General features: G+C 39.9%; 1 protein-coding gene across 8 annotated transcripts in view; it reads left to right on the forward strand.

Moving 5' to 3' along the window:
• Positions 1–20,685, forward strand: part of GALNT9 (polypeptide N-acetylgalactosaminyltransferase 9) — a 471,542-nt gene that overhangs the window by 359,329 nt on the left and 91,528 nt on the right. For 6 of the 8 annotated variants that reach the window (XM_085238438.1, XM_085238439.1, XM_085238440.1 and 3 more), the window contains one exon: positions 14,743–14,922. The exons of 1 other annotated variant lie outside the window; for it this stretch is intronic. In XM_085238438.1, coding sequence (XP_085094564.1) covers positions 14,798–14,922 — 125 coding nt within the window. In that variant the 5' untranslated portion in view covers positions 14,743–14,797. Of the gene's footprint in view, positions 1–14,742; positions 14,923–20,685 lie in introns of those variants that run through there. One more of the 8 variants, XM_085238433.1, reaches the window with a different exon arrangement.

A 20,685-nucleotide genomic window follows, 5' to 3' on the forward strand; every position in this document is an offset into this window, starting at 1 on the left:
CATTTTAATGCTTCTTTCTTTCCAGATGCTGGCTTTTCTGTGACACATGCAGAAATGTGAGTTTTGGAGACCTCTGAATGTCTGCCAAGCTTTGGCTGAAACCAAGCGCAGACCTCCAAATCTAACAAGCAGAGGAGAGGGGAGAGAATGAGAGAGAGAAGCAGACTGGTAGACAAATGCAGACAGCACAGCTCCACAAACCATTTTTCCTTAGCAAACCAGCCTAAAATTCATGTAAGTGACAAACAGGATTTTTACCATTTAACACAAACATAAAAATCAAATCTGTAGATTGCAAAGGAATCAGTCTTTACTCTATTGGCTGGAGATACGTTAACGCAAGCATTTTTTCTGTTTTCCTTCTTATTTAGGATAATAACTATAGAAGCATGCAATTTCCCTGAGACTAAATCAGTAGTGCAGGACAACCTCCTTTATTTTTATCATCCTAAAATGGCAGACTTGAGTCTCACCAGCCTGTCTCACTGCCTTTCAGTAGCAACTGAAGAATTAAATTATGCAAGGAGCAGAGAAAACGATGGTATGCTGCTCTTTGCTAGGCAGAGTAAAGCATGCCCTGCTGCTCATCTCATCAGATAACTCTCATGGCCCAGCAGGCTCAGCACTGGCTTTTGCTGGGACCATTTGGTGCTAGAAAGCTCTTTTTGCCTCTAGAAAATGTGGCTTTGCCCTGAAGTGTAATACTGGATAGCACATCTTTTTGTGTCCTTGAGGAGTGATGAGTCCAGGCTATAAGCTCTGATCTCCATTTTGTGACATTCAGGTATGTTGCTCTGATTCATACCTGTCTCTTCTCTGAATGATCTTCTCCTGTATAAAGGTAAGTTGTATCACTCTCCTTATCACTCTTTTTGCTGTGTAATTTAACATCTCATAATAATCTCATAGCCAGAAGTACAAACCCGAGACACATCAGAGGGAGGAAAATTCATTCTTCTGTGGAGTTTCAGTATAAAATAAAGGAAAGAAAAACTTGGAGGAAAATTGAGACTCTGAAATGTAAATTTATTTTTATATTCCTTTAGTGTAAACCGGATAAGTACTGCTGCAGTCAGTGGGATTAGTGAGGTAAATTGGAGAAGGCTGGTCCCCAATTTGTTAAACTCAGCCATTGTCTTCTTACATGGTTTCAAATCTATATGTATATGCTTCCTTTAAATGTGCTCTGTAGGCAGATCAAAGTAGCCTATGCTTACCAGATGCACCTTTTGCAAAAAAAAAAACCAACCCCTTCGTCTTGGGAATAAGTTTGTCAGTGCCTAGACAAGCTATAGGTCACAGCCAATTCATAAAAATCCCAACATGCAATGATGCCAATCTATTTAATAATGCATCAGGTATTACAGCAGTGTGCTGTCTCTGAAAGTGCCTGTAACAGAGGGCCGTAACTTTCCTACTCCTGGAAATTGAAGTCAATTTATCTTTATATCAACAATAAACCAGGAAGGGCAAAACCCAAAGTATTCAATGCTTTCATTATTGCTTTTAAATAAAACATTGTGCCAATATTTTGTTCTAACATTACACTTTCATTTCCTCAGCTTTATTGACAATTGCTATTTATCCTCATTTCTCTGTTCATTTGCAAAACCAGCACCTACTTTGAGTTACTTTCTCCAGAGAATACTGTACCTAATTCTTTTTACTTTTCCCTGATAAATTCCTGATTAATAGTATGCAATAGCAAGACACTTCAAAACTGAGTATGACTTTCAGCTCTGTGATCCCCTTCTACTTCTCTATGAATAGGTCAGAATCAGACCTTTAGTTGTCACAAATCCTCTGGTATATCTGCTGTTAATGTGCTTGCTGATTTATCTTGCTAATGAGGACCCTTTGCATAAGTATAATCTTCACCCAATGTAGCCATAACTTATTGATTTGTAAGCATTTTGGTGTAGATGCTGGGTTCTGGGCTGTCGTTTTGCTGTTTCAAATATGCCCTGTGTTTGTTTTTGGATTGATCTCTTCTTCTGACAGAAAATTAAATCATATGTGTATTAAGATGATGGAAGTAGGCACTGCAGCCTGGCTTTGAGAAACAAGGTACAGCCGTAGTGTACACTGATATCAGATGTGGAAATATATGTGAAAGAAGGAAAGAGGAGAAAAAGCAGAAATAGAAACTATCTCGAGCCAAATTTGTAAGCTAAACTCCATGAAAGGTGGCAAAGATGTGTATGAAAAAGAGGCAAACAAATATAGATTAAGAAAAATTATATATATGCATATGTAGATAATATATCTATTGGTGTAAAATAAGTAGCCTGTCTGGAAAATGAGCGTGCTGAAGCCAGTCATCAATGTTGCCATGTAACAGTGCAAAAGAAAAGCACATCACTTGTGTAGGGCCTATAAAGCAATATCACAATCAAAGGAAAACGGAGAGAGAGAGGGTCTCTTTGTCTCCCGTCAAAACCAATGTCCAAATTAACCAGTTTTCAAGAGTGAGCCCATGAAGAGATCTAACAGAAGTACTCAGAATGTCCTCATGTCCACAGTGGCAGCTGATCTCTGGAGGTGTTCAAGGCCAAGTTAGATGGAGCCCTGGACAGCCTAATTGAGTGGGTGGCAACCCTGTCCGTGGCAAAACATTGGAACTGGATGGTTGTTAAGGTCCCTTCCAACCAAACCGCATGATTCTTCTGCCATCTGTTCCCAAGAAGGAATGATAGATAACCAGCATTACTCAAAAAGCTTGGGAGCTTTTTAGATTGCTTGATTCAGTTGTGATCAAAGCAGACACCAGATGACGACTCTTAGAGAGTGAAAGGGAGAACAGAGGACGTAGCCAGCAGGTCTGTGGTTGCTGAGTTATCTCTTTAATGTAGCTGCCTCCCCATAGGTGGAATTGGGGACTGATTTTACAGTTACAGAAAAAAAGCATCCTAGTTTAAAGAGCAATGTGATTTTGAATTCCAGCAGCTGCTATGTTTGGATTTAATGTTGTTATCTTCCATTGTATAAAATGGGTTGAACAACAGGGAGCTTTTCAGTCATGCAAATGGCAAATGCTCTATGCAGCTCTGTTAATGAGAAAACTGCCTGTGCATGTGGTTTAATTCGATAGCAGGCTGTTTAGGTAAATGATAGGGAGGCATATGAACGTCTGCAAATAATGGGAACAATGTCTGCAAATAATACTGTCGGAGATGAACTTCTCAGGCCCTTGTTGGGAGCTCACCTCAAGTATGGAGAGGAGTGGGGTGGGTCAGTGGTTGGACTTGATGGTCTTAGAGGTCTTTTCCCGCCTTAAGAATTCTCTATGTGTCCCTCTTGGTCTTGGGCACAATCCCTGCAAAAAAAGCAGGGTCCCAAGGGTGAAATCCTGGGATGACAGGAATTAATTAAACAGATGTGGCAGGATCAGATGTTGTGCAGCCTTTGGTTAGATCAGACTTTAATATCAGTGCAATGGAGTCTGGAGTGGGATAAGCCTGTGTAGGATCTGAAGTCAAATGGGTAAGTTTTTTAAGATTCCTTGCATGTGATGATGGGTAGTTTCTACCCTATGGATCCCAGTCCTGTGGGATTTACTGCTGCAGCCAAGCCATGGGCTCCATCCCCAGCCCAATTGGACCTTGGGTCAGAATCCCCTTCCTGCAGTGATCTGCCACTTCCGTTCCCTATCTCTGATTCCTGCAAGAAAAATCCTTATTTTTTAAAAGATCTGTTGCTTATTTATGAAATGAAAGCTCGTTAACTTGGCTTAGGAGCAGCTTGTTCCTGAAGCTAATTAAACAGTCCTAAAGTTTTAACTCATGCATCTTGGGATGTTCAGGCGGAACCTCCTTTCTCTTTCTCCAGGATGGTTCTGTTATTGTGTTAGTAAGCACTTTCCCCAGAAGATTTCACTGTTTCCCTAGAAAAATAATGATTAAAAAATTACATATTGATACAGATGATCCATTTCACATGAACCAGTGGCACTCTGACGGTGATATTGCTGGAGAATTGCTGCAGAATGCCATTGAATCTGATGTTAATGGCTGGGATTTTACAGGGAGCTGACTAGTTTTAACCCCTGTGTTAAGATAATGTGGGTAATCTAATATTATGCTTCGGGGCTTTAGTTACATGCCTGTGGGGTTCAGAAGGGAACTCTGCTTCTATGGACTGTGCAGTTTAATTGGCCAAGTGCTTTATGATTTGTGTTTTGATTCCTCTGAAGCCTCAGGTATTGACTATTGCCAGAGGCCAGATACCAAACCAATGACACTCAGATTTTGTTTACTTTTAATATCAATGGGCTGCTGGGCTGCTACCCCAGTGCTGCAGCCCCTGCTTCTCTAACTCCAGATTTATGCCATCGCCAGAGGAGAACTTTTCTGGCTCTCCTCCAAAGCCCTGAAGAGAAAAATCCATTTTCTATATTTTAACAGCAAGCCACAAATCAACTGGGATTTTAAAACTTCTAGAAGAATCTTGGCATCTGTTTATTTAAAAAACCAAACTGATCTTTCTCTGTGAATGGTGTTTTTGAACACTAAAATTAAAATGTAGGAAAAAAAAATTCCTCATGGAATTTAGAGTTGTGTGTATTGGGTATGGTCTTTTTTTTTTTTTTTTTTTTGGTCGTTGTTACTCAGAATTTAAGTTTGGGAATATATTGCTTAGCTTTCCCCTGTTTAAGAATTCCTACTCTTAGGAAATTGATTTTTCTTATGTGAAGGCTCTAACAAAACTGGCATCTCTCTCACTGTCTGTCAGCCTGAGATCAGCATCCTCCTTCACCAATGGGCTTTTATCTTCATCTCCAAAGGTCTGTGTGGCTCCCATTTCGTGGTCCTTCCAGTCATCAATCTGTTTATCTTCTCCTGAATTATCTGTTGTAATTAGAATACATTTTCTCCTCTCAAGGGGAAACCAGCTTCAAATGAGTATTCTATAAAAGCAATTACTTTTGATATTAGATATCTGTACATAAAAATACAGTATTTCTTCCAATTAAAAAGCATTAATGAATTTGTGTCCAGAAAGGGAGTAGCTGACACTATGGCTCTGTTGCTTGCAAAGCCAATAAAAGACAAAATGAGGTTTGTGAGGGAGCTGGTGAAGCCAGCAGAGGCATGTATGGAGCACATCCACATAGTATGTTAGGGAACAAAGGCTTTGTAAAGACGTGTATTGCCCTTTTTCCCTACATGCAGTCCTTTTGCACTCATGGTCTTGGTTGTTCCCTGCATTATGACAAGATGACTAATGTAATTTTTCCTACTACATTTGGCTACACATTTTTCGTATTTTCTCAAGTATTCCTCTCTTCTTGAAAGTCCTAAGTCATGCACTAGGAATACTGTATTTATCATGGAGTGGCTTTGCCAGAGGTCTCCAAGGACTCCTTTTCCCTGCAGACACAGAAAGAGTTGTGCTCAGCCTTCTCAGCAGGAAACCTGACTTACGTTTAGCAGAACTGCCATCTTTCATCTTCTGAAAATAACCTGAATCAGTAGGGAGCTTTTTTCCATGAGCTTTTCCACGAGCTTTTCCACAAAAGGAATCAATCATTTCAGAACCGTCTTGATAACGAGTGGAATTTGTTTGTTTGCTTGTTTGTTTTTAAGAAAAAAATATATAGTCTATCCCTATGTTACTTTGCTGTAGGAACCCTGTCCTTTTCATCTCCAGGGTGCCATCTGTATAGAGGGGACAAGACCTTCTTGTCTTCAGTATTTATAATGAGCTCTTTGGGATAGGAACAGTTTCTCTGGGCTCATATAGTGCCTGCTGCAGTGGTGCTCTAAACCTAGATCTACGTCATATGAAAACGCTAAGGAAAAAAGCTGTTCTGGCCAAATCCTGTTCTGTTAAGACTTACTGTAAAGAGTTTAAGGATTAATGTATCAATGTGTTAGGGGAAGAGTGAATAGCATGGACTGTCAGAGCCTGCTTCCAGCCCATGTGCTCATAACAGCCCTGGTTTTTGGCCTGGCAAAATCCTTATGGCTTTCTCCATCTAATGTACTTCAGACACTTGGCAGATACTTACAGGCTGCACCTCAGAGCACTTTCTGAAACCAGGATGTGTCTTGATTTTTGGGAAGGCAAAAAAACAACCAAAAAACAGTGGGCAAAGCGCATCATGGTTTGGATATTTGTCCTAATTACATCACTTCCAAGGCTCCTGATTCTGTACTCTAATTACTTCCAGTGGGCAGAAAAGGAATATCCTTCCTGCAGGGTAGAGCTGCCAAATCACTTCATCCCTTCGCCTCCGTCCAGCAATCTTCTCACAAAAAAAAGTCTTACAGGATTGTCAGTCATCTGTGGATGAAGGCTGAGAAACACTATTTTTGGCTTCCAATTGAACAGACAAGAAAGGTCTGGAAACAAGAGGTCAAGGTACACTGCCGCCCTGTAGTTTCTAGGACCAAAAAGTTGTTAAGTGTTTCAGCTTTGCAAGGAGTTATTGCACTTTTTCCTTTCAAACTGTTAGTCACAAGGTACTGTTTGTCTTCTCCATGGTATATCTTCAGAGATACTTGATGCTGATACTAGATAACCAGGGGACATAAATCTTTCAAGCGAGGAAGCAGCAAACTTGATTACAACTATAAAAAATGAGACTGTATTTTGGATTTCAGATAAATGGAAGTGCTGTAGTCATTTAAATTGGATGGGGTTTTGTTCTTTTCTCTTCATAGGGAGTTGGAACTTCTGTCTCTGTGGAGTGCAGTTTGTTGACTGTTTCTGTACGTAAAACTAAATCTCATTCACAAACATCATTCATCCTAGCCTAGGAAATAAGTACCTTTGATATGGACAAAATTTACATCAGTTCTCTGGGCAGCAAGACTTATATATTAACTAGACTTTTTGCAAGGTGATGTCAAAAGAAACTGATTTGGGATATGGCAAGTTGGGATATGCAGAAATTAAGAACCAGACTCTGTTTAACGTTTAGATTGAATCATTGAGGCAGACTGCAATGACTCTTCCTGCTGCATGCTACTGTTTGCAAAGCTGACTGAAATAGTAGTGAAGTAGTTTCAAAGAAGCCCTTCTTTTGTATATTTTTGATCATGGTGCTTGCAAATACAAAGTAGCTTACTTTTCCACATTTAATTTTGATTCACTAAGCTGCTATTGAATGTGCCAACTTCTTTGTCTGGAACAAACTAATTTTTGGATATTCCATAGGGTAAATCTGTTCTTGGCAAATTATGGCATGAGATCCTTTGCCAGAAATGAAACATACAGCATGAGAGAAAGAAAGGAAAGTGCAGACTCTAAAACTTGTTCAGCAATTTGGCAGAGTTAGGGTGATGTCATAGGACGGAAAGGAGAAAATACCATTCTAAGTGTGATAGCTTAATGAGAGTCCATATTGGTAGCATCTTCTGACCTCAACTGAGCATCTGATCAGAGCATCCCTGATCTGTATATGAGGGGCAAGGCATTGCTTATGCTATTGAGCCATTCTCTGATTTAAACATGGCATTTTGGAGACTATTTTCCTCGTGATTATTTTTAGGGATCACCAAAATGGAGCTATAAGGATCAAGACTGGTGAGCTGAGACTTTTTGCTTAGTGTTGAGCGGCTCCTTCACATTGCTCTTTCTTCCTCCTCCTCCAGCCAACTGCTTCGCTCATTCATCTGCTTCATTCTGACCTGAGCAGTTAATTCCTGAAGGAAGAAGAAATTTTTAATCTCATTGCCTACAGTTACACCAGTCAGTGAGGCTGTAACTTTCATCTGAAGTTTCTAGTTGCAACAGTACGAGATCACAAAGTCTGCACAATCCGGTAGTAATTAAAGATAGAAACATTTGGGCTGATTCATTAGATGCAACTGATTTGGTACCTGCCTCCAGAAGGAGGGGTTAACATTTCTGTCTGGTACTGTGGTTTTGCATCAGACTAGATTTTAAAAATGCAGTAATCTGGGGCTTGTATAACTGTGTTACTGAACCTCTATGAACCTTTTTCTTTTCATTCAAAAAGTCAGCTTTGTCAGTCTCTGTCAAGTTGCTGTTGTCCCTGAAATCTTTGTTAAACAAGGATCTAAAGATTTTTTTGTGGCATTGCAGGGTACACAAGCATATTTTCAAGTCAGTATTCAGAGTTGGAAAAGAAAGGATGCAGCTGTTACGCTGAGTTTTTTGTTTCCTCTTTAAAAGAGAAGTGTTCCAGGAGTTGCAGGTAAAACAGGGTGACTATGCCAACTGTTTTATAAGGAAGTGTTTTATTCCTTCCTTTTAAGGTGCTGGAAACCAACGTTCATTTCCAGAGCTATTCTAGAGTGCAGATGGTCTAAATAAAGGGTAGGTAAAGCTCACAGATCTCCTTTGGAATCCTTCTCAATCTTAGACTGACGGGGCAGCAGTTGTCAGCACTCCCCAAATCTGCTGGCCCTGGTGGTGGAGCTGCCCTTGGGATTGGGCTCAGCAGCCCTGAAACCACCTGCCCAGGTTTTGGCTGGAGGAGGGATGAAATGTGGGAGCAAAATCAGGGCTGCCAGAAGTGACAGGAAGGCCAGGGAAAAGCCATGAGCAGATCTGTGCTACTGTGAATGTGGGCATATAATTACCCTCAATTGCTTACCTTTATTTTGAATTGATGAAAGGTTAATTATGTCTAAGAACCTTGGCTGAACCTGATTTTATAGCTATCTGTAGTTTTGCTGCATATATATTAAAAAAAAAAAACACAACACTATAATAATTACAGATGTAGTTGATCTTTTGCCATAGTTTCTCACTTAAATCTCGTCAGTAATTTTTCCATTGTGACAGAATTTATGGTGAGAAATAGAAGGCCTCTTTTTTTCCTAGGAAATTATGCATCCTGCAGAGTAATTAATCTGTTTAAGAAACTAAGACTGACTCATTCTGCATTCTATTCTCCTAGCAATTTCTGTCATATTCAGAAATCTTTGCAATGAGAAAAATAAACTTGAAATGAGTGACAGACACTAATTGTTTGTGACCTCATTGTCATCTGTGGCACTGAACAGGGTATGACTGATCCCGGTGTACCAGCTGTAGATCTTTTTAGTCTAAAAATTTAAAGAAAAGAAATCTTTAAAAATGGCAGCTCATGGGGCACTGCCACTGTTGTTCCACCTCTGCCCATCACCGATTCAGAGCTGAGTCAGATGCAGTGGGATTTCTGTCAACCCTTTGCTATGGCAAGAGCCTCAGGGTGACATGAACAGCATCACTGCCTTCCCTGCCCACAGCAGCTTCACAAGCTGTGGGAGAATGGGTCCTGGTTACAGCCACAGGGAGAAAAGTCATAGAAGGAGGATCTGGAAGTCTGCAGCAAGGTTAAAAAGAAGGGAAAAATGGAGAAGATTTGCTGTCTGATCTGCCTGGGTAAGAACCCAGATATATGCTGCAGATCGAACCAGAGACGTTTTTCCATCTGTCTTTTTTAGGTTCTGCACTGCTCTCCATCATTGTAGGACCTGAACGCACAGCATATAAAATCAATAGCAATTGTCTCACTGCCCAGCAGCTGTATTTTCAGAAATGCACCCATTTCCCTGCTGTTCCTGTAGGCGAGACCCTTGGGAATGAATTCTCCCATGGGCAGCCCCTGAAGCCTGGCTTTTCATTGGGCAGGGCACAAAGAACTTCATTTGAATCCCTGTCCTTGGGAACCCACCTCCACTTCCTATGGGAGCACTGTTGTGGTTTTCTGTCCCTCCACACCCTGCAGGGTTTTACATTCTGCCTGCTGGTAAGTCTCTGAGGAGATGGTTCTGCTCAATGGTCCCATGCTGTGGGGCTTCTTCTGGGGTTGACCAATGCAGATGGCTGCTGCTGAGGGAGTTACAGTCTTGGCTTGGGTGGTTGTAGGTTAAAGCTCTCTATTGAGGAGATATTTGCCAAAGAAACAGGTAATTCTCTGAGATGAAGAATACTATGCAGATGTTACTGTGTGTAAGTCATACTGTGTCTCTCTAACCATCCCAAGCATTTAAAAACATTGCCTGCAATCGCTGCTTTTAGCACACACACACCCACACACGTATATATGTATGCACACACATATATTTATAAATTATACTGTATTCATTGTTCCTCATAATTTCTGGAGTCAATTTAGTGCTTTTCCTGCAGAATGAAGCAAGGTGATATTATTTATTTAGTTGATGCTATAGATTATTCAGTGTTACTGCATTGCCATAGGAATTGCAGGTTAGTTTAGGCTAAAATTTGGGTAATTAATGGTGAAAAAACCCTCACAATGATGTATTCTGAGAGCAAGCCAGATAGATGTCAGATAAATGATGACATTTTCCTGGAATTAGATCAGATTAGCATCATGAAGAACTAAAATATAAGGATTGGGAGCAAAGTACGTGAGGTAGTCGTCATCATGCATGGTTTGGAAGGCTGTCTAATTCTCATACGAAAAATTGAAAGCAAACTGCTCTCCGTTGAAAGTTTCATTCTCTTCTTTCTTGTGCCTTAAAGATGCAAGTGTTTTGTTCTGTAAACTGCAAGAACTTGTAGTATAAAGAATAAAGTTTTTAACTGCTGGAATTAAATCATTGCTTGAAGTCAAATGAGCACACCACATCTTGGAGTCCCTTTCATCAAAGCAGGTCAGTTAACTTTAATGAAGTCATCTTCAATTTGCTTTGATGTAACATCAGAACCCAGCCCAGATGATTCTAAGCGATCAGCAAATAAATTTCCACATTGCAGTCTTTCAAGGACGTAGGCTTAATGAAGTGTCTGGTTTTCTGGGTTCTTTAACTTCTGAAGTGCCTAATTTGACTCGCTTTTAATAAGGCCTCTTTGTGGTTTTGGGGGGGAAACTGCTGACTTTTCGTTGGAAACAGAGCCCTCTTTAAGATGCCATATGTTTGACAAGTAAAACAGAGGCATGCGGCATCACTAATTGCTATTAGTGTTTTAAGTCTGAGACTGTGCAATGCAGGAAGATTAGGCTGCAGATTAGGTTTTTTCTTTTGGGGGAGAAGAGATTTAGAGTCTCAAATACGTAATTTCTGTAATGACTTGAGTGAGGACTACTTGTCAGGCTAGAGATTACAATCTTAGACCCTTCTCTTTTAAAGCAACAGATGTTAAATAGCAAATCTGGTCAAAGTGCCCTATGTCTTCTCATCCTAAAAGGAAGAAACATAATGAAGCTCCATAAAATGTTTTCAGAAATATTTAGTGCCAGAATGTGCTTCTTGTAGTAACATCAAAGGAATTCTGTAATGTAAAATCAGTAACTGTAACGCAGTTCTTGAAGAATTTTAGTCTTGTTTCAACTCAAATCATGTCTGTCCGTTTCTCTGCTTTTCTGGCAGAAAATTGTTTCATTAGAACAGACACAAGCCTTAAATACCCCCAAATTTCACAATATGCCTTTTTTTTTTTTTTTGCTTACAGCTTTCTCCCTTTGCATGACCCAATTGGAGACGTGATTATACCAGTCCCTAATTGTAAGCCTCCCTTGTGCTAGTTTCTCTCTCTCCCTTCAGAAGAGCAGAAATGTATTACTAGCTGCAGACTGATCACTAATATAAATGTAGACGCCATAATATTTGTAATAGTTGAAACAGAACCAGTCAGGGCTTCACCAGAAGATTGCAGCCGGAGTCATAAGTCCTGCTCAGATTCAGTATGCTCATCTGTGATTCCTAATAAGCAGTAACTCAACACAGGGCTACGATTTGGATTTGTATCTAAGACTGAACTGTTGCCAATGTAAGTCAACGGCAATCTTTGTCTCATGAGCCAGACTCAGACTCAAACCTCTTGACAAAGGTTTGGTACTGTTTTGGTGCTGTTTTTCCGCTTACATGAGAAAGGAGAAATCACGTTTACAGCTGGGCGGTGATTCATGTGGCCAAACTAAGATCACAATAAAAGCTCTTGTCCCTGCTGCTTTTGCACGGAGGAGCGTCGCTAAGCCAAGTATGCAAAGACTTTCCAAATAACTACAGAACATTTCCATCAATCCGAGTGTAGCACAGAGGCATAAATGAAAACTGAATGGAAGTCTAAAATAATTATAATTATCTTACAGAAACTGTTAGCTTACTTTTTTTTTTTTGATGTTCAGTCCACAAAGTGGCTTGCATTACTAATTCCTTGTGATTTTTATTTTATTTATTTATTTATTTTGCCAGAAGGATCATGAGCTGCAATAGGCACCATGCCATCCTGCTGACTCAACTTATTCCATATGAACTGATTTTTCTTGCATTCTTGTACATTTTGAGACAGGTTTTGAACAGTTTCCTACTTGTCTTTTGGGTTAGCTCATCCCTTACTGGAGAAAAATGTGTTTGAGAAAGGAAGACAGCATAGCTGGCCTGTTTTGCATTATTGAATGTTGGGAGATGAGTCATCGAAGGTTGCCCAAAATCCCCGTGTTGGGACTGTGACTAAGAAAAGAGATGTATGCTGATTAGATGTTCCATTGCCTTGAGCATACCTTTCATTTTCACCGGCGTTTTGTTTCACTGACAGCTTTGAAGAAGTTTGTTGTTGACTAAACATCAGTATCTCAATCCCAGTAGCGTGGTTCTTTGGTCTTCTCTCTCTGCATCCCAGCGATATGAAACTCTATCAAAAGATGCTGCTATGAAGCTTCATCTTTCCACTTTCCCCTCCTGCCTGTCTGGCCTGTGGGGTTCCTCTCATACCTCTGTTTGATCTCGCTCTCTGGTGAGACCCAGAGCACACCTCCCACACACACCTGTAATGAGACCATGGGCTACATCAGCTTCTTGTTTTCCTTTCTTTTCAATAATTCATTGGGTTTGAATGTTTAGAGCTCTCTGAATTTTTCAAAAGCTTGACCATGCCAAGGATATTTTTCTGTAGGGCTTCATTTTTTTTTCCTTCTTCTGTCCTCCTTGTCCTGCTGAGAGTGTTGATCCTTTCAGCATATTACAATGAGGAACATGAAGAAGACATCAAAAACATAAATATGAGGACCATGTCCTGACCTGGGACCACTGATTGCAGCATGATGTGTGTATTTTAGAAGGGAATGTGCGACGTTCAGCTGGTAGTTCATGTTCAGGCAGACTGTTTGTACTGTTGCACTTAACCTTAGCAGGAGATTTTATCTCAAGCATCTATAGTAGAAAATATTAACTTTATCCGCTGAAACCACTAATGAGCCTCTGCTTCTCCATTCTGTCCTTCTGTAATTAAGCAGAGATGATGACAGAGCTTTAGCAAATGAGAGCAGTCTTAGCAATGAGATAAAGGAGAAATTCCCATACGAGGGCTAAATTGTAACAGACCTTACTTGACTTGGAGGAGCCAGTCCTGGCTTTGTACTATCGTGTCTGTCTGTTACTAGCAAGCGTTGACAGTTTTCTTCTCTATTTCTCTTTAGTTGTTTATTTGAAATACTGACATATTCATCTTGAAAAATTCTTAATTTGAAATATGTTGAGCAGGTCAAACTCTGTTTTGCTCTGCACTGTAAACAATTTGGAGGTTACTTACACAATTCTGTATGGTATCCCCAAGACTATTATAAATAACTTTTTAGCTTATGATAACTTGTTGATAGTCAGCCTTTTGGGAAGGAAAGCTTTGACATGAAATATGGGATATTTGAGGAGCTTATTTATCAGAATTCAACGCCTAATTAAATAACTGTTGCCATGGAAGAGGTTCTTGGTGATGTGATTGTATGGGTATTTTTTTAATGTCTGTTTCATTTTGTTTGAAATGTATTTTTTGAGCTAAGCAGTAATGTATTAGCGTATGAAATCTAACAAATGGATTGTTGGCTGGCTAATGCCTTAGCACTAAGCAGTGCAGGGTTAATCATTTTAGTCAAGTGTGTCCAAACTTTCTGACCCTAGAAGCTTTGTAGAGCTGAATATTTTTACACAATATACATGGTCCATTTGACATAGTTTTGAAGGGCGGAGGAAATCCAAAGGAATTAGTGGGTGAGAGTTTTCAGGTCCCCAGTAGTTTTTGCACATCTTTGTGGGAGGAGGCTGGACAAGGCATGCAACTGAGTCCAAATGATCCATCTATTGCCTCACATGGTGAGGTTATGTTTACCCCATATTTCCCACCAAGCTGCAGCTGCTCACCAGTCACACAGTCATATTCCCAGCATGGAAAACTAACTTGAACCACTCAAGATCTGCAGATGCTCTCAGAGCCAGAGCACGCATACCCCAGCTCCAGCAGGTATTCCAGAACTGACGTTAATGTGGAGGTAAACTTGTAAACTTCCAGATCTGCATGTGGTAGAAGTTCACTGTATCTCCTTAAAATGAGTGGAGCTGTATCAGAGTACACTGGGAAGAGGTCTGGCCTCATTTCACATGTGAATGATTTGTTTTTTCACCCCATATTCCTTTTCCAACTCTTCTGAGTATGTGACCTCTTACTCTGAGTTCTGATTTTGTGGATTTCCAGTGTAGATTTAGTGAGATGAAATCAAGGATAATTAGGCATTTTGAGATGTTTGGAAACAAGATTTCTGTTTCCAGGGAATTATCTGTGAAAAAGAGGAAACTGAAAGCTGATAATTAGTTCTTTATAGTTTGCTCATTAGCAATTATGCAGTAATAATGCAAGGCGTGTTGAGATGGACTCTGGTTTGAAAAGCTGAGGAAAATTTCCACAGAGCCAAGAAGCATTTAGAGATTTTGGGTTTTATGGGAGTTCAGATCTTGTTCTCTAAAAACTTCTGTGGGAACAGAAGAGGTTAGATGTATGTTCTTGGTTAATTGTTTGTCTTTTTTTTTTTTTTTAACTTCTATTTAGGCCTTGCAAAGCCTATGGGATTAGTTGAAGGTCCAGGAGGCTTGGGCCAGGGGGAATGGCTGCTACCCTAAGAGATGATAGCCATGAATCGGAGACTAAATATGAAGAATATGGTTACAATGCCCAACTCAGTGACAGGATATCTCTCGACAGGTCCATCCCTGACTACAGACCAAAAAAGTAAGTTGAATTCCATATTATTATTAGAGCAAGTGATTGTTTTTCTTTGGACTCTTGATGACAATTCATTTTTCCCCATCCCTTTCCAGTTAGTCTGCCAACATATAGTCATACCCTTGAGTTTAGTGAAAATTAAAATGACCAGCTGCCATCTCAAGCATGAAGTGTTGTGTCAAAAACAACAGCAAATCAACTGCCTCCTCTTTAATTGCACTTGATGTTCTTAGAAGTGTTTAGTCAGGGTCTGCAATACACTGAAATGTAGACTAAATATAATCCACAAGGGTCTTGTGATTGCAGTAAGATTTTTTTTTAGTTTCTGGAGTATGCGTACATTTTTATTCTAGTAGTACAATCTTCATATGCCTGTGTTAAATTTGGAATTATGTGTTTATTATATGTACTGATTTATTATATTTTGTATGAGATGTCCTTATAATCTTCTACATTTGCGGAGTTATGCATCTTCCAGCTGTGACATCCTCTCTGTCAGCCAATGAATGACAATCAGTAATGTCTTAATGCTGAGAAAATGAGTAGCAATGCTAGTTACTCTCAGGAGACAGAATTGAAAAGAATACTTAATTAATTTCTAATAATAATCTTCTGTTTTGAAAAACCCACTGGGGCTCCTAGGCAGAACTGAAAGTTAAATAAAAAAGTATCTTATTAAGCAGAGAGAAAAGTTTAGCCAAGCAAAACAGCTGTGCTCTGCGAGTAGATTGCAATTGAATTAGGATTTTAGGCAGTTCAAGCTGCCAAAAACAAAATCCAGCAAAACAAAACTTCATCTTAACCACAAATTTCATTAGCTATATTACATATTAATCTAATCTCAAAAGTATTGACTCAGCATTTGTTTTCTCAGATACTTGCTGTACAAAAGAAAACCTAGATCAAAGAGGTGGTGAAGAGAAGGAAAAAAAACATGCTGCTTTGATGTCACATTTGGTCAATGTATCATAAAAATGTATAATGAAATTATCCTGGAAAAAAAAGGTAGATTGCAATCGTCATGCAAATATTTGAGTTGCACATCAGATTCTGGTTCAAAGTTCCTTAAAATCAATATGAATTTTTTCAAGTGAGCATCAGTGAGATTTGACCAGGCCTGTTGTCAGCTGCTGGTCAGGTGGATAATAAATTAGAATGATCTACCTGGAAATATAAAAGCGAAGGCTGCAAAGTTTGAATCTAGCTTAACAGCTCTTAGAAACACGGGAGCATTCACAGTGTAGTGATGTTTGACTTTAGATCATGCTCTTCTGTAGTTGAAAGCATTTATGATTCTTTCAGCTAAGCTTTTTGACATGCTTATTTTGGTAATCTCGTAAGGCAGTGCTGCATGTAGAACTGTCTGAGTTACGAAGAACTGCCTTCCTGTGGTGTTCTGACATTCTTTAGATGGTTTTGCTTAGATCCAGATTCTGGAATAGTGTCTTATGGGCTGCAGGGTAATTGCTATGAAAAATGAGTTTGGGGAAGGTCGAAGCTCTCACATGAAGCGGTGATTTTGCATTTTTGTTGTTGTTAGTCAGCTTGTTTTTGTCTCTGACACCTTCAAGTGTGCAGACAGTAAAATGCAGGGTCTGTAATGTTGAACTCAGTTTTCTCTCCCTTCTTGTGCCATGTATTGGCATGCCAGAGTAATCAGCCTCTTCTTATCCAACATGTCATATAATGCTTACTTCCAGCTGTGCTCAATAGCCACGGGGCAAATCTGAGCTTGGCTTTGTTTGGTTTGGGAAATAGCTGTGGGGAAACCAATGTGTCCAGCTTTATATGCAGCGCTTCTCAGTCTACTTGTAATTTATGCTTATGTTGTTCCCAGTATTTTCTGTCTTTCACAAGGAAGCACTTTTCATTCTTAAGTTGAAAAGCAAGGTAGAATTGATGGCCAAGGCAGTGCACAGTCTGTGGCGAGTCTCTGAAGAAAACCAGAATAAAATACATGCGTACATATTTGTCTGCATTTCGTAGACACAAGTTGGGAAAGTAAACATGATTTTGCTATACAAATATAGGACTTGTAATATTCCAATAATCTTGTTTTAGAATAAATTTGATCATGAATAGCACCTTTTGTTCATTTTATCTTTGAACTCTTAGTTTATCTTTGATTTACTTTTTTCCAGTATTTTATTCTGGTAAAATTAGCATTTTCTCCCATCTTCTAGCATATATTCAGTAAACATTTGGAAGTATGATTGGTTTTCAGGAGGTATTTTCATCCCACTCAGCAAATTAAAAGTACATTAGACTACAGAGGTGCACAGTCAGGCAGTGTGACTGTGAGGATCCCTAAATTGGAGTCACCGCCATGTCCTTCCACTGCAGTAAAGTCTGCAAGCCTATGTGGGTAATGCTGTGCCCAGAATGCTTTTCCCACCGTGTTCTACCTTCCTATCTGCTGCCAGCTCAAATATAACTGCGCTCACAATGCTTTTCTTTAAGACAAGAATCATTAAATCAGAAGCAGTTTTTTGTGTTGTGTTTGAAGCAATGACAGTAAGTATCTTGCTTGCAATTACAATTCACATAATAATTGCAAAATGATAGTTTGATCCTAACGTGGTGTAATAATATCTCAGTTTTTTCTTCTCTATTGCACCTCCCACAGTTTGAATGCTTGCTCTGTCTCTCTGCAGAGAGTAGACAACCCTGGGGAAAACAGTTCAAAATCATTCTGTGATTTGATATTTCAAGCTGTTTAGTTTCAAGAGACATGTAATATAGAGAAATTGCAATTTTGCTATATAAAACAATGCAAAACCTCTCCAACAGTTTGTGAGTATATTCAATGTGACCTTGAACAGTATTTTCATTCCATGTTGGATTTCACATGAATAGAATGTGCTGGTATCAAAGTTGTGCTGATTTTTTAGCAGGTTTTTTAATTCTCGAGTAACTTTTTGCCTTGAAGCAACTGAGTGCTGTGCTGCTGAGCTCAGGAAAGATGCAAAGACCAAGCAGCAGGAATGAAAGATGTTTGAGTTCAGTGTGGAGCAGAATACTCAGGATTTCTTATGGCTGATGAAAGAGCATTTACACACATTCAGCTAGTAACCCTAGAATTGGCCTGACCTGAGATTTTTCACTTTGTTCAGATATCTTTCTGATCTGTTAAAATACATAAAAATAACTGTGGAATAGTGGTCCAGTCAGTACTGACTGTTACTATGTACATTCCAGAGTAAATTTTACAGAAGTGCCTATGAAGTATCTCAGAAGACTTTTGCATGATTATTTTTGCTACAAGGGAATTGTTAGTGCCTGTGATGGGATTATTTCCTCTGTCATACAGGCACGTATAAAGGAACAGGTTATTTTCCTCTGGCAACACATGGCTAAGCCAGGACATGCTCTGTGATTCTCCAGGTTATTCAGTGGTCAAATGTTATTGGATTCAATTCCATTTATGTTTTTGATAGTAAAAATGAGGGTTGTGATGGCATGAACCTGAGTACTGTATTGGCTGATGGCCCCAAGACATGTGCATGGGAAAGCATAAGCACACGTATCTGTATCAGCTGACTTTACTGACGTGTGCAGGTGTAGAACAGCCTGGAATCCTATCCATGGACGTTCTGTGAAACCTGCCAGGCCGTGCGTGTGTCCTTCTTACTATAATGTCACAGGATGAGCGTTCGACTGAATGGTCAAAAGTAAGTCTGGAGCAACACAGCCAAGATTTAGATAGAAATCTCACACTTCAAAGCTGAAGTGCCCAGAGTCAACCACCTAAATCCCTGCTAAGTTGTTTGGCTTCAAGTGACTTAATTTGTTACGGTTGCTGAGAGGGAAAAGAGAGAGCAAGTTTAGCTGGAGTACACTGGGCTGCTACAGAAGATCCAGGGGCAGCCTTAGCCATCCTGCTGCCTTTCTGGGGGATAACAGCCTTCACTGCTGCCAGCTGCAGCACTAAGTACAGGTCTGTGCTCCTGTAACAAGAGATTGCACTCAAACCTTCCCAGCCATGCATAAAGATAGAAGTGCTGTAGCTCTATATATAGCAGTAGATTTTTGACATTATCAAAGATTAAGAATACACAAGTCAGAATCGTATGGAATTTCTTACAAAGACAGGGAAAAGGCCCTCAAACTTGCAAACAGTTTATTTTGCAATGTGGCATCCTGGTAAATTGGGAAGTGTCGGATAACTGGGTGCTTCAAATGTAAGCATCATCTCCCAAGATACCATCAATTCCTGTGTTCTTTTTGATATAGATGGGTGGATTGCAAGAGGTTGAATGAAACAGGTTGAACACCTGTAAATCCAGCTTTCTCTAACTTCCTGACATTTGACTTTACAATTCAAATAACTCTGGGGTTTCTCTGCATGCCAAACACATCCACACATATGCACACATGCACTTGTCAAAACCACTTGCTGTGATGCATTACATGTACTTTTGAGGAAAGTTAATATGATCCTGGAGCTTCCATAAGGGCTGAATTGGTTTTGACAAGAAATTGTCGCTTCTTGGTGGAGATCTTCAATGTGACTGATCTTTTCTGTGCAACTCGATGCCAAGAGCACTGTGGCAGTTCAGTGATAACAATAATACTAATAAATGGATTCAGTCTGCTGGCTCTATCAGCCAAAGAAAATATTTCTTTGTGTTATGGCCATGGATGTTTGTACTGAGAAAATTCAACCCTAAAGAACAAACTTATTAATGCTGAGGCAACTCAAGTCTTTAGCCATAAAAAGCAGAGGAATCTAGGTCTCGAGGAAATTACTTTCATTTATTCAGTCCTTGTATAGAGGCAGGCGTTTCGTGGCTCGCTATAGAGTTTCACAATAGAAAAAGAATTGCATCTCTGGGGCTCTGAAGTGTAATTAATGGTTCACTCCACACTATAACTAAGGAAAAGCTTTTTTAATTACCTATCAGAAAGGATTCTGGAATTGATCAAATAGTGCTATCAAGGGGCAGACTTGGTAAATAGACATCTGATTTGTTCATTCAAGGGTTTAATAACCGCAGCTCGTCTGAGGCCAGCAGTAGAAACAGCCTTTCTATAGGAGATGGTGCTCCAGTGCTGAGCTTTGGCTTTGGAGGATGCAGGTAATTTTGGCCCTTCCTGCAGGCTGCAGAACTCTGCAGGCTCACTGTGACCTTTGAGGCATCCCCAAGGCAAATGATGCACACGTTATCCAGCTCTGTGTCACCAGGGCAGGAGCAGCAGCCTGGTACCCTGCTGGGGGCCCATGGAGCAGGCAGCTCCTCACCATCAAGGCAGGTGGTGTTCAGAGAGCATCAGCTTCTGGATCAGTGCGTTGGAGAGGGCTGGACCTGATGTGTTGGATTTTCTCCACTCCTGCAGCTTTCTCTGCCTCACGACCCAGTTTTCAAATCCTCTGGGGACACAGCGTGTTCTTCACATCGCTTATGGTAATGATGGGAAAATCTCCAAACTACCTTTAAGATTCCCCCCAGGTTGACCAGAGTGCACTGCTGTGGTCCCCTTTGCAGGAAGCATTTAAATTGGAATGGATCCAAGGCTGTTAAGGAACCAGGATTTCTGATTAGCAACTTAAAAGGAAGAAATTATGTTCTGTATCAGACCAAATTTCTTCTGTAAAATGATTGTTTTAAAAAAATATTTGGACCTATTAAACATTTAGATTCCCATGAAAAATTTAGCTTAAATATAATGATTTTTCTAACAACAGCCTTTACCAATATTTTCAGATTAATGTCGGGTTGAAACGAAGTGAAACAGTCATTGAAATTAAACAGTTCCTCCTTCAGCGTA

This window comes from Meleagris gallopavo, chromosome 17 (assembly GCF_905368555.1).
Source record: "Meleagris gallopavo chromosome 17, MGAL_WU_HG_1.1, whole genome shotgun sequence".
Classification (NCBI taxonomy): Eukaryota; Metazoa; Chordata; class Aves; order Galliformes; family Phasianidae; genus Meleagris; species Meleagris gallopavo.